Source organism: Ornithorhynchus anatinus, chromosome 2 (genome assembly GCF_004115215.2).
Source record: "Ornithorhynchus anatinus isolate Pmale09 chromosome 2, mOrnAna1.pri.v4, whole genome shotgun sequence".
Taxonomy (NCBI): Eukaryota; Metazoa; Chordata; class Mammalia; order Monotremata; family Ornithorhynchidae; genus Ornithorhynchus; species Ornithorhynchus anatinus.
In genome coordinates this window covers 89342101-89354111 of record NC_041729.1, presented here as the reverse complement: position 1 = coordinate 89354111, position 12011 = coordinate 89342101, and the positions used below count along the sequence as shown (strand labels likewise).

The window sequence follows — 12011 nt, the reverse complement described above, 5'->3', positions numbered from 1 at the left end:
CCTTTCATTAAGCTGCTAATTATATATCTCTTCCCATGACTTTTCAAAGGTTATCATTATCACTTCCAAATAAGTTAATTCTGCAAAATCGTCAGCAGGTTAATTCTTTTTGAAATTAATGGTGTCATGGACCCTTCCAAGAACGTCCAGGGAATTCTCCCGTAGAGCAGAGGTTATGCTTTTGAAGAACCTTATATTATGGGAAAATCATAGTATAACGGTCATTAATTCAGTGGATTAGCAGGGAGATGGCTTGAAGCTACCACCGTAACTAACATCATTCGATGCAAATTACTGATATGTCCATATCTAGGAGAACATTTACAAGTTGGCATTCATTATTTTACTATATTAAATATGGTAAGATTACAAACACACACACACACACAAACACAAAATATTGAATGGTACCAGTGCAGCAAGCTGAGGCAGAGATTGGTAATTATAGCAGCATCATGCCTTGATCGATGCCGTGTCCCTGCACACAGTGTCTTTTTTCCTAGAGCGAAATTACTTGCTCTACGTGACGTATCATGCTGTGGCAGCATAGACACGGACTGTGGTAAGAACGTTCCCTAATTCTTCCAATGTGTTATATCCAAATCGTGTCATGATAACATGTGCTATAGCAGAACTGGAGATATTCTCACATATGCCTATTTTTCTCTCCACACACTGCAATGTGAATTTTTCCATTTCTTCTTTTTCTGCTTTGTCCAGTTTCCCACAACTGATTCAAAGCACATAGTCATTTATAATTAAAAAATAGCCTACATTAGCAGGCTGAGATGTGATTTACCATTCAGCAAAGGCTCCTATTTGCAAAGGAAGAAACAGCTCAGTGTGAACTATTGGTGGCTTCTTTCCAACCAATCAGTCAATTAATCAGTGATATTTACTGAATGCTTATTGTGTGCAAAGCACTGTACTAAGCATTTGGGAGAGTACAATACAATAGGTTGGTAGATCTGATCCCTGCCTACAGGGAGCTTACAATCTACAGGACTGTAAACTTTCCTGGCCTTTTTTAATAACAATAATAATAATGTGCTTAAGTACTTACTATTTGCACTGTATTAAGTGCTAGGACAGATACAAGATAATCAAGTCCCACATGGGACTCCCAGCTTGAGTAGGAGGGAGAATAGCTGTTGAATTCCCAGTTTGCAGATGAGGGAAATGAAGCACAACAAAGTTAAGGGCCTTGCCCAAGGTCACACAGCAAACAAGTGGCAGAGCCGGGATTAGAACTCAGGTCCTCTGACACCCATGCTCTTTCCACTAGGCCATACTGCTTCTTTCCCATGGGAGGGAGAATTCAGACAAGCATGGTGTCTTTAGGCAGGAAGGGCAAAACCAGGACTGGGGGCAGAATGGAGATGGGGTGGCTTCTGCTTGATCTTAACTGCACTGCTCGTGGGATGAGCCTATACACACATCGCTCGCCTGCTTCTTTGGGCGACATTGCAAAGGCACGCAGGGCTCCAGCCTCAAAACCTGAGGTGCCTTGGGTAACCTGGGCCAGTTTTGGGAAACTCTGTCCGATATGAAATGAGTCAACCTAAACAAGGGCATTCTCTTGTTGGTTGGGGGATATGTCTACCAAATCTGTTGTACTGTACTCTTCCGAGTGCTTAGTACAGCGCACAGTAAGCACACAATACAGAAGCAGCCTAGTCGACTAAAGTACGGACCTGGCAATCAGAAAAACCTGGGTCCTAATCCCAGCTTTGCCACTTGTCTGCTGTGTGACCTTGGACAAGTCACTTCACTTCTCTATGTCTCAGTTATTTCATCTGTAAAACGAGGAATAAGACCATGCACCTTATGTGGGGCAAGGACTGTGGTCCAACCTGATTATCTTGTATCTACCCCAGCGCTTAACAAGTATCATCATTATTATTTTAACAGTATTAAGCACTTACTACGTGCCAGGCACTGTTCTAAGCCCTGGGGTAGATGCAAGGTAATAAGATTGTCCCACGCGGGGCTCACAGTCTTAATCCCTATTTTACAGATGAGGTAACTGAGGCACAGAGAAGTTAAGTGACTTGCCCAAAGTCACACAGCTGACAAGTGGCGGAGCCAGGATTAGAATCCATGACCTCTGACTCCCAAGACCGAGGTCTTTCCATTGAACCACGCATACTATGCTGAACAATGGGGAAAAGTACATGGATGAAAGATAATTAAGACAGAAGTGGTAATCCCTGAGAAATTATACCATCAATCCCCTCCTGGAATTCAGTGGAATTAATGCTCAAGATCCAAACATCTCATTTGTCCAGAATGGTGTCCTGTTTCTTCCAATATAATCATTCCCTTCCTCCTTCCCACCACTGAACTGGTATAACAGAAATTTAGATAAGAAGACACACTTCCATTACTTTAAATAATAATGATATTTATTAAGCGCTTACTACGTGCCGGCCACTGAACTAAGTCCTGGGGTGGATACAAGCAAATCGGGTTGGACGAAGTCCCTTGTCCCACGTGGGGCTCACAGTTTCAATCCCCATTTTACAGATGAAGCAAGTGAGTCACAGAGAAGTTAAGTGACCTGCCCAAGTTCACACAGCAGACAAGTGGTGGAGCCGGGATTAGAACCCTTTTGAAATCAATGCAACAATCTGAGTTTCCCTTGGAGAATCAAGGTGAGAAGCAGTGTTGCCTGGGAGATCATGGGCCTGGAAGTCAGAAGGGCCTGGGGTTATAATCCCGGTTCTGCCACTTACCTGCTCTGTGACCTTGGGCACATCACTTCACTTCTCTGTGCCTCAGTTACCTCGTCTGTAAAATGGAGATCGAGACTGTGAGCCCTATATACGTCAGGGACTGTGTCCAACCTGTTTATCGTCTATCTACCCCAGGGCTTAGTACGGTGCCTGACACATAGTAAGCACTTAACAAATGCCATAAAAAAAAAGATTAGGTCAACAGAACAGGCTTGGACCACTGGGTTCTGATCCAGCATCTGGAAGTTTGGAGGTTTGGATCACAGATAAACTTTCCCGGCCCCTGGCGTCAATTCCATTGATTTCACTAGTTCAGTGGAGAGTGTATATATAACTTGGCAGCATTTTCAAGCGTTTGTTTGGAATGTTTTGTTTTCCAGGAGATGTACGAGTGAGAGGTCAGACGGGGGTTCCTGCTGAACGCCGTGGCTCCTACCCGTTCATTGACTTCCGCGTGCTAAACAGTAAGTGATCAAATGAATCTGAAGAGTGACAAAAGTTTCCCTTCCGAAAAATAGAAGACTTATGTTTTCTCTGAACTTCTAACGCTTCCCAACACCTTCCTTCCTCAATCTCCTCTCTTCACAATATCACTCTTCCTAGCCCAGCATTTCTTCCTGAGGGCTATCTCTTGCTGAAGCTTCCGAGAAGCAGGGGACGAGAGAATCATTCATTCAGTTGTACTTTTTGAGCACTTACTGTGTGCAAAGCTCACCTATTCACCTACCTTTAAGCATCTCCTCACCTCAACCACCTTTCACCCGTGAAAATCTCTCCCAGTTTGATTAAAACCTCCAGAGGGGGAAGGAGATCCAGTAACCTCTCTTGGTCATTCATGAAAAAATTTACAAGCTTAATTGTTATTGAATTCTCCCTTGCATCTGATTTAAATCTCTCATCCTGTAGCTGGTCCAACCCCAATCTCCAAGAAAAATCCCATTCACTCTAGTTGTTTTCTCAAGTCTGTTCCTGATGAATGTACTCCATTTTCAAAAGACTTTTTTCTACGCTATCTCTTCTTAAAAATATCGTTCTGCTGTGGCTTTGATTTTGCATTTGGTTCTCTACCTTTGATTAGAATTCAGTGCTTTGTGTTTTAACCATGAATCTGCTACGCAAAATAAGCATCCCTATTTTTAGAGCAGTTGAGAAAAAAATCATAAATTTCCAAATTTGCTTTATTTAATCAATCATTGTTTGTTTATTGTTTTATTCTGCTATAACCTTTCCCTATTCATAGATCTTAAATCACTTCCCAGATCTTCAAGCACTTCCCAGGGACTTAGTCAAGGGGCCCCAGGGAACAAAACAACGATTAGTGTTTATTCAATCCATCTGCACATAGTAAACGCTCAATAAATACTACTGAATGAATAAGATAGTACAGCACTGAGCAAAAAGCAATAAAGTGATCTAATGGACAGAGCATTGGCCAGGGAGTCAGGAGATCTGAGTTCGAATCCTCGATCTGCCACTTGTCTGCTGTGTGACCTTGGGCAAATCATTTAATTTATCTGGGTCTGAGTTCCCTCATCCCTCCTAATTAGATTAGATTAGAACTGTGCCTTTATCCCAGTGCTTAGTCCTGTGCTTGGCACAAAGTAAGCGCTTAAAAATGCCACTTCTTTAAAGAATAGACCCAATCCTTAACTTTGGAAATTTTACATTTCTAGTAGCATAGATGTAGTCTAATAGTGCAGATGTGGTGTTGGAGAAGGTTTTTGCAAATGCCATGGACTGCCCGAAAGACAAACAAATGGATTTTAGAGCAAATTAAACCAAAGTGGTCTTTGGAAGGCCAAGTGACTGGACTTAGCATATTTTGGACACATCATCGGGGGACTAATTCTCTGGAGAAGACACTAATGCTAGGAAAAGTCCAAGGAAAACGTGGAAGAGGAAGACCAGCAGCTAGATGGGTAGAGACCATTAACGACTATAACGGAAGAACCCATTAGGTTGCGTATTACGGCAGAGGCTTGGACGTTCTGGAGAAAGTATATCCATAGAGTCGCTATGAATCGGAAATGACTTGACGGCACTCAATAATAATAATAAGTAGTATAGATAGAAGAAAAACACAATCATCTGAGTCTGAGATGCACTAGTTTGTCTAAAGCCTAGGAGAGATAAGGATTAAAGATATTCTGACTCCTGCAGATTAGGACACAAGGTGGCACGCCAGAGGTTGGCACATTCATCTGACTCTCTGGCCTCTGGAGTGAATTCTAGCGAATTCCAGTGAATTGAGAAGCAGCGTGGCTCAGTGGAAAGAGCATGGGGTTTGGAGTCAGGGCTCATGAGTTCGAATCCCAGCTCTGCCACTTGTCGGCTGTGTGACTTTGGGCAAGTCACTTAACTTCTCTGTGCCTCAGTTCCCTCATCTGTAAAATGGGGATTAAGACTGTGAGCCCCACGTGGGACAACCTGATTCCCCTATGTCTACCCCAGCGCTTAGAACAGTGCTCGGCACATAGTAAGCGCTTAACAAATACCAACATTATTATTATTATTATTAATTCCAGGGATTGCCTCTGATCCCATCTAATTGGAGGCAGTGGTAATAGCAGCAGTTTTAGTATTCGCTGGATGCAATGCAATACACCATGGATTCTAGTGTGGCCCGTCCCTAATCCTGGCTCCGCCACTTCTCTGCTGCGTGACCTTGGACAAGTCACTTCACTTCCCTTTGCCTCATGTACTCCATCTATAAAATGGGGATTGAGTCTGTGAGCTGCTCACAGGACAGGGACCGTGTTCAACCTGATTTGCTTGTATCCACCCCTGGCACACAGTAAGCACTTAACAAATACCACAATTATTATTGTTATCATTTCTGAATCCCTGCTGCTTCCCTAAACACCCTGCCCGTATCCCATTTCTACCTGCTACGGTTCATCTATCAGGAATAGCCCCTCTCGGGGACACAAGACAAGAGAGGGGTAGTAGACGACTGGGGTGGCCAGAGATAGAACTGTATGGAACTGACAGCTATAGGAGAAACAGCAGCTTCCTAGGGTCAGCCAGAAACTTACACTCTATAGGGACTTGCCCTCCCTCCCCCCCCCCCCCCCAACTCCACTCCATCCTCATTTTCTTGGAAATTGGTGGTTGCCTTTGTCCAGCCCTCTCTAAGGAAACAATTGGTTTTCCGACACTTAGGCAGGTTATTAGTCTCAGATGTTTGCTCGTTATTTATTGGCAATAAACAACCCAGAGCAGGATAACCCGGACCAATCTCGGGAAGTGGGAGGCCAGAACTAACTAAATTCATCCCTAAGCAGTTTGAAAAAGGAAAAAAAAAGTATGAAGCCAGAATTGTCTTGAAAACTAAGAGTCAAATTGCTTCCTTATTGAGGATGATTTCGTGATGTGCTTGTTATTTTAAATTTATCAGCATGGAACCGTATAATGAGTCGAGTGACTCCTCAGTCGTATTTGTTGAGCACTTATTGTGTCCAGAGCACTGTACTAAGCACTTGGGAGAGTACATTAGGACAGAGTTGATGGACATGTTCCCTGCCCACAACGAGCTTCTCATCATGAAACCATAATTCAAAATCATATGAATTAGGGCGAAAGCACACTGTTCATTGGATTACATGAATATTTATTTGTGTTATCCCTGGCCACCATTTATTTTCATTTTCTAGAGTCAGAGAAAGTGGCAATCGGCTATTTCTGGGGAAACCTTGGATGAGATGCGGTTGGGTCCCGAACATTCAGTTCAGTACCACTAACCACTATAAGCACTCTAGACTGGAAGCTAACTGTGGGAAGGGAATGTGTTTGTTTGTTGTTATACTGTTCTCTCCCAAGCACTTAGTTACAGTGCTATGCACACAGTAAATGCTCAATAAATATGACTGAATGAATGAATGAGGTATTCAGTACATACCATTGACTGACTGAGTGATTGAGAGGAAAACAGATAGTCCAGATAGAAGATTTTGTCTCTATTTGTTGCCGAATTGCACTTTCCAAGCGCTTAGTACAGTGCTCTGTACACAGTAAGAGCTCAATGAATATGAATGAATGAATGCATATCAAGAGAAGCAGCTTGGCTCAGTGGCAAGAGCCCGGGCTTGGGAGTCAGAGGTCATGGGTTCGAATGCCGGCTCTGCCACTTGTCAGCTGTGTGACTTTGGGCAAGTCACTTCACTTCTCTGTGCCTCAGTGACCTCATCTGTAAAATGGGGGTGAAGACTGTGAAACCCCACGTGGGACAACCTGATTCCCCTGTATCTCCCCCAGCGCTTAGAAAAGTGCTCTGCACATAGTAAGCACTTAACAAATACCAACATTAATATATCAATCAGTCCCAGTTAGCTTCTCGGTTGGTCTTCGAATATGCCGGTAAGAGGAAAACCTTGGAATAGATATTTCTTTAAAGATGTTTGTTAAGCCCTTACTATGTGCCAGGCACTGTACTAAGCTCTGAGGTAGATAAAAGGTTATCAGGTTAGACACAGTCCATGTCCCACATGGGGTTTACAGTCTTCATCCCCATTTTACAGGTAAGATAACTGAGGGCCCAAGAAGTTAAAAGTGCCTTGCCCAAGGTCACAATACCAGAAAATTGGTGGAGCCAGGGTTAAGGTCCAGATCCTCTGCCTCCCAGGCTCATGCCTTTTCCACTGTGCCATGCCGCTTCTCAGAATATTCATCAAAATAGTCACCGATATATTCTGAGCCCATCCTTTCTGATTTGTTCATCAGTCAAATGGTCCTCTTAAGTTTGCCGAGCCTCTTCGTCCCTGCAAAATTCACCTATAGACAAAGACGTGTAACAGGGAAACCACTGGGCCTTAGGAAATTGAGTTACCTGATTTGAAGATGCTGCTGCTGATGGTGGGAGTGTATCCATGGTGTGAGTTCCATGAGCAGAATCAGTTGCCCACTGTGACCTAGAAAATACAGTAGTGCACTTTTTCTGAACCTTTGCCATGGAGGATGAGAATTGCCCAGCCACCAATTGTAAAGAGGGAAAGGTATGACGTACCGCCATCAGAAAATGCTCTTGAGTTGTTTTTTGAAGTGGTGGTGATGGTTTGCCCAAAGCAATCAATCCACTGTCTCTCGTCTGGTCTTATTATTATTTTTATTACTATTATTATCATCATCATTGTCATTTGTTCAGCACTATGTACCAAGCATTGTTCTAAGCATTGGAGTAGGTACAGGTTAATCAGGTTGGACATAGTCCTTGTCCCACAAAGGGCTCACAGTCTAAATAGGAGGGGGAACAGGGATTTAATAATCCTCATTTTACAGTTGAGGAAACCAAGGCCCAGCGAAGTTAAGTGACTTGCCCAAGTACACAGAGCAGGCAAATGATGGAGTCAGAATTAGAACGCGGGTCCTTTGACCACCCCCAGGCCTGTAGTCTTTCCACTAGACCATGCTGCTTCTATGCCTAACAACAGGCATTGTGAGGTGGCTGTAGAGAGAGCAGCCTGGATGCACAGTCTGAAGTCCCCAAATAGACTATGACTTAGTTAAAGTAGCCTTCCAGCTCCTTGATTGCAGGGAAAACCTCTACAGGAAGGATGAGAGCAATATCTTAGGGACAATGAGCCTTTAGTTCAGTTGGCTGGTTTCTGCGGGAGGAACCTGAAACGCAGCTTTAATTTTTGTAGTTCCTTAACCGCTCTTGTCATCTTTGGAGAACTCGAGCTGTCCACAGTGGAACTGAATTCCAAGAATATCATTTTACAAATCATTCTATCATACTGGAAAATTGTAAAAAAGAGGATAGTCTAATGAAGCGTGACTGAACTCATGTTCTAGATTCTCCACAGGAACAGATTTTCATTTTACTAGAGTGTTCCTCTCAGAAAATGCCCTTTTCCTCAGTTCCTAGATTAGAGGGAAGTAAATGTAGATCCATTATTTCTCTATTGTCCACTATTCAATTAAAGGAGTCCATGCCCATATCTCCCATCATTACTAGAGGTGATGGCCCACTAAAAGAATCTCAAGATAACACTTTTCAAATTTTCATCACCATCCTCAGTACTTACTGAGTGCCACTGGATGCAAAGCACTGTTCTTGTCTTGTCTTATGCTTTGAAATAGAAAGTAGAAATAGAAAAGTTTCCTGCCCTTGAAGAAGTTATGGATCCTGAAAAGACAGATGCATATGCATTCCATTCAAATAATAGTAATGGTACTTTTTAAATTGGAAACACAAGACATATGCCCTGCCCATAAAGTGCTTATACTCTAAAAGGGGACACTGACCAAATGTATATATGTCGCTCTCTCTCTCTCTCTCTCTCTCTCTCTCTCTCTATATATATATACATATATATAGACAATATATATATATATACATATATATAGACAATGGGGACAAAATAAGTAACTAAGTGTGCAATTGAATGTTCATTTCTAAATATGGGCTGAGGAAAGATTTAAATAAATACGAACGTGCTAGAGAAGACTGTCGGGCTGAGATGACTCCGGGTGTTGAGAACTAATTGAGGAAGACTTGTTCAGGAGATGGGATTTTAGAAGGACTTTGAAGGGGAGTGTAGGGTAGGCAGGATACCTGCGCGTTGGCAGATTTGGCAAGGGGAGGCAGTTCCAGACTGAGGGAACAGTCTGAGGAGGATGAAATGAGAGCAGTGTAGAATTAGGAAGTGAACTTGGTAGTGACGAGCACGAGTGGGGAACTAGTAGGTTAAGAGAGCTAATATATATATATATATATGTATGTATATATATGTGCACACATACATATATGTGTATGTGTATATATATATATATATATATAGGAGGGTTTATATTGTGCATTCCCAAGCACTTAGTACCATTCTCTGCACGCAGTAAGGGCTTAATAAATACCATTGATTGATTGATTACAGTTCTGGATCAGTGGAATTCAGGTGAGAAAATATCATTAGTGATGCAATCAAGGAAGTAGGTTTCTAGCCTATTTCTTATTTTATTTATCATGCCCTTCATTGAAGAAAGAGGGCTAGCATTTTCAGACTGACTACTTGAACAAAACAGCTGAAGCTAATGGAGTTGCCTGCCAAAGCAACTTCTGCTCCGTGCCTCTGATGTTTAATATAATCAATGGCGTGAGCAGATAATGACTGCATTGAGGTGTTCCCCCGGTAACCATATTCAGAGGGTCCCAGCAAGATTTTCCTGTGTCCCAGAAAAGGTAGTGTCAAGCAAAAGAAACCTTCCTAATGGGGATTGTGGACCCAGAAACAATTAAATGGCCTGAGTTTAGGATTCCACAAGAGCTTTAAAGGACCTAGATATCAGTGGCCACAGAGAGCCAAAGGTTCCAGCCATGCTTTCCCTTTACAGAAATAGTCAAATAATGATAATGGCATTTGTTAAGTACTTACTATGTGCCAAGCACTGTTCTAGGTGCTGAGGGAGATACAAGGTAATCGGATTGTTCCACGTGATCTCATTCTTAATCCCCATTTTACAGATGAGGTAACTGAGGCACAGAGAAGTTAAGTGACTTGCCCAAAGTCATACAACTGATTAGTGGTGAAGCTGGGATTAGTACCCTCAACCTCTGACTCCCAAACCTGTGCTCTTTCCACTAATCCATGCTGCTTCTCTGTTTCTAGGTGGTGCTTTTGTTACCAAAGCGTCTTACATTGATTATTTAGTTATTTACTCCTTGCAACCTCCCTGCGAGGTAGGGTTCAGGTATTATTACCTCCATTTTACAGCTGGGGAAACTGAGGCATGGGAAGGCTAGTTGAAATATCTACTTGACCCTTCTTGTCTGTTATGTGCTCATTTTGATTTCTGAAGTGCTTCCCAGATCCACCCTCTCCATGTAAGGCTGTAAGTTTTTGTTCCCCAAGAATCTGACTTGTTTCAGGTACAAGAGGGAAATGGGTTATTGGAGGGAAATCTCTAGGGCTGTTAGATGGAGCACCCCTAACTATAAGGATGGACGTCTAGTAGAAAACCATCACCCTGGTGCAACGATGACCCTTTGCCATCTCCCTTGGTGACAGAACGCTGAGCTGGTGAAACACTGTTCTGACCCACATTTCAGTGGACCCACATTCTTTCCTTATCAGGTTACAAATTTTGAAGGGAGTGTAAGTGGTCATGATCTCTACTTCATAAGAATTAAGTATCTGAGGCATTGAGGAGTTCCTGATCCTTTTTGTATTTTTTTTATGGTATTTGTTCAACACTTACTATGAGCCAGGCACTGTACTAAGCACCGGGGTAGAAAGAAGTTCATGTCCCATATGGGGCTCACAGTCTTAATCCCCTTTTTAGAGATTAGGTAACTCAGGCACAGATAAACTAAGGTCACACGGCAGGCAAGTGGTGGAGCCGGGATTAGAATCCAGGTCCTTGTGACTTCCAGGCCCGTACTCTAACCTCTAGGCCATGCTGCTTTACAGTGAATTTCAAACGGCATTTATGCACGTATCTATAATTTATTTATTTATATTAACTTCTGTCTCCCCCTGTGGACGGTAAGATCACTATGGCCTGCTAATGTGTCTACTTATTGTTATAGTGTATTCTCCCAAGCACTTAGTACAGTGCTTTGAACACAGTAAGTGTTCACAATCAATATGACTAAATGAATGAATGCCTGATTAAATGAAATCCCCATTTTCTGGAGGATAGTGGCTGTCCGAAATTATTTGAACAGTAAAACATTTGAGGATCAAAGAGGGTCCAAAAATTCATTCAGTCGTATTTGTTGAGCGCTTACTGTATGCAGAGCACTGTGCTAAGCGTTTGAAAAGTACAATTCAGCAACAGAGACCATCCCTGCCCACAACGGGCTCACAGTCTATAAGGGGGGAGACAGACATCAAAACAAGTAACCAGGCATCAATAGCTTCAGTATAAATAAATAAAATTATATATACACATCAGTGCAGCTAGTCCCAATCCTAACTCTCCTGGACTATACACACGTGAAGAAGGGATGACACCAGGATGTCACACAGTGAGCCAGAATGGAGCATTCATTCGACTGCATTTATTGAGCACTGTACTAAATGCTTGGAAAGTACAATTCAGCAACAAATAATGAACAGGAGATGTATCTGCAAGAAACAAATTTCTCCTTTTTTTCCCCCTCAAATATTCTCTTTTGAGGCCTTGAAGATCTTACATGGCCAGATAAATAGAGTTTTTGCTGGAAGCAAAATTCTCTTTTTGTCCACCCCATATATTACCTTTTCGGGCCTTGAAGTTTTTAGGTAGAGGAAAAACGAGTAGCACAAGTAAGCAGAAGAAATGTGGACACACTGAAGCTTC

General features: G+C 42.5%; 1 protein-coding gene across 3 annotated transcripts in view; it reads left to right on the top strand.

Annotated features, from left to right (window-relative positions):
• Positions 1-12011, top strand: part of PDE7B (phosphodiesterase 7B) — a 471343-nt gene that overhangs the window by 359709 nt on the left and 99623 nt on the right. For all 3 annotated transcript variants that reach the window (XM_029058083.2, XM_007672935.4, XM_016228527.3), the window contains one exon: positions 3116-3199. In XM_029058083.2, coding sequence (XP_028913916.1) covers positions 3116-3199 — 84 coding nt within the window. The remainder of the gene's footprint in view (positions 1-3115; positions 3200-12011) is intronic.